The sequence below is a fragment of the Nannobrachium achirus genome (assembly GCF_963921795.1).
Source record: "Nannobrachium achirus genome assembly, chromosome: 11".
Taxonomy (NCBI): Eukaryota; Metazoa; Chordata; class Actinopteri; order Myctophiformes; family Myctophidae; genus Nannobrachium; species Nannobrachium achirus.
In genome coordinates, this window is record NC_137820.1 from 12,134,421 (window position 1) to 12,140,664 (window position 6,244).

Below are 6,244 nucleotides of genomic sequence, written 5' to 3' on the forward strand. Positions count from 1 at the left end.
CCCAAAGGAAATGGCAAGTGAACAATTCTGATTGATCTATATTTAACATGACATACTATGCCATGTTATATAGATTCTACTGCATAACTGACTTGTAGGTCATCATCTCAGTTAAACATTAGACTGAGCCATCCCCTCCCACATGTGCTGTCAACCTGTATGGCAGAACATCAGTGGACCAGGGTTTATTATTTTGGTTCAAGGTCTTTTGTTCATTACATTTTTCAAATACAATAAAGGGAATGAGAAGAAGAGAAAAATGTTAATCCTTTATTTAGTGTGAGTATACAGGTAAAAGTACCGTACCAAACCAAACTAGACCAAAAGATAAATAAGAATACAAATAAATAACTGAGCTGCTGGCCCTAGATATCATATCATATCATTACATGTTTTCCAGTGTATCAGTGGTTCATTTTGGAATTTAATACTGCAGCTAGAAATACACAATAGAAAACATTTTCCTCACCTCAAGTACACACCTTTACCTTTGCCCTATTGCATTATCAGACAAGGACGCTGTACATGCTGCTATCAGTGATAGTCTGATAGATAATACTATTTTTGCCTTGCCTGTAAGGAAACTGAGCAATGTGACACACAAACTCTTTTCTTCTTTTACTTACAATAGATGGTGAATGCTTAATGAAGTATTACATGCAGATATAACGTTCTATCCATCAATCCAAATCTATAGTTCACAATCAAAGTGTTATTGATCATTTGTGTACTTAAATAGTTTTTCTTAACCCTAATTTATGCTTTGAAGTATGATGACCACGTCGCTTTTCGAAAATATCTGATTCCTAGACCAGTTTTCAAAGTGGGTGATGGGGCACCATGGGGTGCCGCGACGGCAGTCCAGGGGTGCCGCGAGATCATTTGGTAATATTTTGAATTTATTTGGAAACTGAAGAAATATTTAGTATCATTTTAAACTTGAAGTACAAAGTTATTTTCAGTCAGTTCTAACCAAAATGGCTATTATCTCAACGTTTTCCTCGCAACATAATCACTAAAATATCGTCACTGTCGGGCAGAAACCTCATATATCCGTGTTTCAAATGTGTACGTCTTTTGTTAAAGCAAAGCCCTGCTTCATCATACAAGACTGCACATACAAGACTGTTTAGTAAATCTTATAGATGATAAATACAAAACGTACTGTTTTGGACATACAAGGTTTCCACCCGACAACGACGATATGCTATAAATATAAGGTGCTGGGAGTGAAAATTATAATGTAGGGGTGCCTCGGATTAAAAAATATTTATGGGGTGCCCTGAGACAAAAAGGTTTGGGAACCCCTGTCCTAGACCTCCCGGCTCTCTCTGGGATGTACAATCATGCGGTAGGGTTTAGGGGCTCTCTCTGGGATGTACAATCATGCGGTAGGGTTTAGGGGCCTGTGGCTCTCTCTGGGATGTACAATCATGCGGTAGGGTTTAGGGGCTCTCTCTGGGATGTACAATCATGCGGTAGGGTTTAGGGGCCTGTGTGACGCCAAAGATAGGAGTGAAGTCTGGCGTCCCTGCGTCCTCCGGCCAGACGAACTGAAACTTCCTCAGCAGAGTCACCAAGATCAGAAAGAGCTCCATGCGAGCCAGGCCCTCTCCCAGACACATGCGGGGACCTGGAGCAAGAGTCAACACCGTATTTTAGCAAGAGCAATCATGGTAACTTGAAGAGATAATGTATTATTTAGTCATACAGTATGTACTGGACAAAGTGTTTCATTCAAGTTGTTCATTTAACCACTTAAACCCTATATAGGCAACGGTACTTTCTTGACCAGGGTCCCCCAGGGTCTGTACTTGGTTCCCTCCTTTTTGTCCCCCTCTACCGCAAATCTCCACACCAAAAACAGCAGAGCTTGTAGATCTACAATTCTTTTGGTGAATGTTTGTCTATTATGTCATGCCCAGAATAGGTACACTATAGACGGGTTTCTGGTCCACGTCACGTTTGATTCGGTACCAAAATTAGCCAATGAAACCAGGCTTAAAGGGATATTCCACTTTCAAAAAACTTTTTGTCATTGTATGGTCTAATCAGGCTTGTATGAACACCCTGAACAGTTTTTAATTTTCTTCATTAAGTATTTAGATATTTGATGTAAATGTTACCAGTCCCTGCAGGCTCAGGGCCTCTCCCCACACACACTCATTGTAAATTCAAACTCCATTTTAACCATGATAGATTCATTAAAAACACACATTATTTTTTCTGGTGACTCATACTACCTTCCTAATACGTGAGCAGGCCGTGTTTTTTCCATAATGTTTTTCATGTATTTTTAATAATTCTTTGGGAAAATGGAAAAAATTAAATACAATAAAAATATATAAAAAATACATGAAAAACGTTATGGAAAAAACACGGCCTGCTCACGTATCAGGAGGGTAGTATGAGTCACCAGAAAAAAATAATGGGTGTTTTTAATGAATCTATCATGGTTAAAATGGAGTTTGAATTTACAATGAGTGTGTGTGGGGAGAGGCCCTAAGCCTGGAGGGCCAGATAACATTTACATCAAATATCTAAATATTGAATGAAGAAAATTAAAAACTGTTCAGGGTGTTCATACAAGCCTGATTAGACCATACAATGACAAAAAGTTTTTTTGAAAGTGTAATATCCCTTTAACCAGCGCTCCCCAAAACAACAGGTTTGGGGATTGGACGGACTGATTACATGATACAGTCACCTGTGCATTTAGTCTCAATGTTTGTAAACAAGAAACCCGTCTATAGGGTTCATGTGGTTATATCTCCCCAAGGACAAAGCCTGTAAACGTGAATTCTTACCAATAGAGAAAGGCATGAACGCTTCAAGTTTCACCAGCTCTCCCTGGTCATTGAGAAAGTTCTCAGGGTTGAATTCATATGGGAATTTCCACTGTCCCTCCTCGTATAGCACTGACGACAGGTTAGGGATGACCAAGGTTCCCTGAGAGTTGGAGATAGAGCAGCAGAGACGGGGACAGAGACAATGCATCAGGGGACAGATGAGCTTCTTTTATGAGAGCAGTTATTGTAGTCATTGCCGTGCTGTATTGTAACTAATGTTAAGTTTATAGTTCCTGCTATTATTTACACTTTTTGACTAATTTTCCGGACTATGAGTTGTCTTACTAAACCACTAGTTGTATTACTACACACATCATCTAGTAATTCATCAATGAAAAGCACCAAGCAGCTCTCTTATAATGTTAATGTCAATGGGCTCCTCATAATATGGGTATAATACATTTCATTGCATTGTCTTGACTCTTGACTCGAGTGGACTCGGTGGGGGAAGATCGAGTCCCGAGTCTCTTAGTCCAAGACCGAGTCGAGACAGAGTAAAATCATGGGCGAGACCGAGACGACACGAGTCAATGAAAATTTTGACTCGAGTCCTGACTCAAGACGAGTCATTGACTCGAGTACTACAACACTAAATGTATTGATTGATTGATTGAAGGCTTTATTAGAAGTTTGCATAGGAAAATGTACAGATTCATGACGGTACAGTTCACTGGTACAAGGTCTACTAAAAGGAGATCCATGAAAAGACTAAGCTTATTTCAACAGGAAACCATTTAAGTATCTCATATAACATTGAATGACAGACAAATAGAACACAGTACTATGCAGTAGATATGTAAAGAAAAAAAGAAAACAGTAGGTCTATACAATCAGTAAGTACAGAATATACAATATATACAAGGAAGGGGCAGGTAACAGTAAGTCTAAAACAGTCAGTACAGTATATACAAGGAAGGGGCAGGGAGGGTAGGGTTGGGCTAGGTTTTTACCAGTTGTGAACGGCTGCTGCCTGTAAGTGGTTTTTTAGGGCAATTTTAAAGGATGCTAGTGATCCACACTCCTTTATGGCCTTCGGTAAGGCATTCCACATTTTTGTGGTGTAGCAGAAGAACGAGTTCGACCCTTTCTTTGAGTTGACTCTGGGTTGAACGTGATCTGTGGCACTGCCTCTGGTGTTGTAATTATGGACATCCTTAACGTTTTTAAAGTATTTTGACAGGTACTTGGGTATCATAGTGGTGTAGTGTATCTTGTACACCAGGCCCATTGCAAGTTGCTGTACTCTGTCATCTACTCTGAGCCACCCCACTCTTAACTGGTGAGTAGCGGTGAGGTGAGTCTGATTGGGAAGGTTAAGCAGGACCCTAATTAGTTTATTTTGGGCTGTTTGGAGTTTAGTTTTTAGGGCTTGTGGGGCGTCACGATACCATACGTGGACTCCATAGTCAAAGAGGGGCTGGATTATTGCACCAGCTATGGTCTTCAGTGTGTTGAAGTTGACCATTGGGGCGATCCTCTGTAGGAAACGAGTTCGTTGGTTGATTTTTTGTATTACTTTTGAAGTCATCTTTTCGCTGGAAAGATTAGCTTCAAGGATACATCCTAAGTAGGAGATTTCGTTTTTTCGTGTTATGACCTTGTCACCCACTTTGATTGTGAAGTTCTCTACCTTTTTGAGGTTATGATTTGATCCAAAGAGGATGGACTCAGTTTTGCCCAGGTGAATTGATAATTTGTTGTCGTTAAGCCATGTGCAGATCTTACTCAGTTCAGAGTTAAGTGTCTTTTCAACCTGCAAGTGGTCCTTGCCCGAGACTAGGAGAGCCGAGTCATCCGCGAACAGGAACAGGTTGCAGTCGCAAGCAGATGCCATGTCGTTCACGTATATTAGGAACAACAGAGGTCCCAGTATGCTACCTTGGGGAACTCCACAGCTTACTGGGAGGGGGGGGGACAGGGTACCGTTAATCTCCACCACCTGTTCCCTCCCCACCAGGTAAGATTGCATCCAGCTCACTGCTGCGCTGTCAAGACCGATGGCTTTTAGTTTCTCAATCAGAATAGCATGATCCACGGTGTCAAATGCCTTCTGGAGGTCCATCATGACCATGCCACTATACTTGCCCTGATCCGCTTCGCGTTTGATTTGGTCAGTCAAATAGAGAAGGCATGTGTCAGTGGAATGGGATTTTCTGAATCCAGATTGGAACTCGTAAATCAGATTATTCTCATCGAGATATCTTGCAATCTGTTCGTAGACTATTTTCTCCATGACTTTGGATATGGAGCTAAGAATGGAAACGGGGCGGTAGTTTCCAGGGTCTAGTTTGCTACCTTTTTTATGCAGGGGGGTTACTTTTGCTAGTTTGAAGTCCTGGGGGACATGACCCTGTTCGATGGAAAGGTTAATTATGTGGGTAATGATTGGAGCAATGGTGGCGGCTGAATCTCTGAGAAATCTAGCTGGGATTTTATCAAGGCCAGTGGCCTTGTGTTGAGGTAGGGCGCTCAATTTTTTAAACACTTCATCAGTTGTCACTGTGGAAAGTTTAAAGCTGTCTTTACTGACGCCCAGTTTTTTGTAGAATGTATTAACAAATTCTTCACCATACCGCCCAGATGGGGCGACCAGTCTTTTGACCAATGAACGGGCTGTGGTGGTAAAGGTTTTGTTAAAATGGGTAGCTACTTCACCTTTGTCAGAAATGAGAGCGGCGTCCGTTTTGATGTTTATGTTGTGGCATATGGTTTTTGATTTTAAGCCTAATTGGTTGTTAAGCAACTTCCATAGGTCTCGTGGGTTGTTTTTGTATTCATCGATTTTGTCGTCGATGTAGTTTTTTTTGGCGGATCTAACTAGGGCGGTTGTCTGGTTTCTAAGTCTCTTGCATTGAGCAGTAAGATGCTCAATGTGTTTTTTGAGGTCATGGTTGAATTTTTTCTTGAGCTTTTTGCAGCACTTTCGTTTTTCATCGTATTTTTTGTCTCTGAGTCTAGCTGATTCTGCAATATCTGAGTTATACCATGGCTCTTGGCGGGCTTTAACCCTGGTGGTATTCAAGGGGGCCACGTCGTCTAGAGCATCGGTCAATTTGGTTTTAAAACCGCACCATGCTTCCTCGACATCTGTACACTGCAGCTCTGGGGAAAGGTCTACACCCGCTAGTTTGAGATTAAAAGCCTCACTGGAGTAGTTCTTCAGGCTTCTAGCAACGACAGTTCTGTGGCCACTAGCTTTGGGTTTGTGTATTTTTCGGGTAGAGTAGATCATATAATGATCACTAAGACCGCATACAATAGCCCCGCTAGCGGTGACTTTGGACTTGTCAGTGGTTACGACGAGATCTATGAGGGTTTGAGAGTGCTCTGTCACCCTGGTGGGTACTGTGACAAGCTGAGTGAGGCTGTATTGCTTGCATAACCCATCAAAGGAC

The 6,244-nt window shown here is 41.5% G+C and overlaps 1 protein-coding gene across 2 annotated transcripts in view; it reads right to left on the reverse strand.

Annotated features, from left to right (window-relative positions):
* Positions 1–255: 255 nt before the first annotated feature.
* Positions 256–6,244, reverse strand: part of LOC308294754 (cytochrome P450 2E1-like) — a 14,269-nt gene continuing 8,280 nt past the window's right edge. Inside the window, exons 9-11 of one of the 2 annotated variants that reach the window (XM_080737590.1) lie at positions 2,808–2,949; positions 1,494–1,633; positions 256–1,406 (exon numbers count right to left, since the gene is read on the reverse strand). In XM_080737590.1, the coding sequence (XP_080593716.1) occupies positions 1,359–1,406; positions 1,494–1,633; positions 2,808–2,949 (330 nt within the window). In that variant the 3' untranslated portion in view covers positions 256–1,358. Of the gene's footprint in view, positions 1,634–2,807; positions 2,950–6,244 lie in introns of both variants that reach the window. The other variant, XM_080737589.1, reaches the window with a different exon arrangement.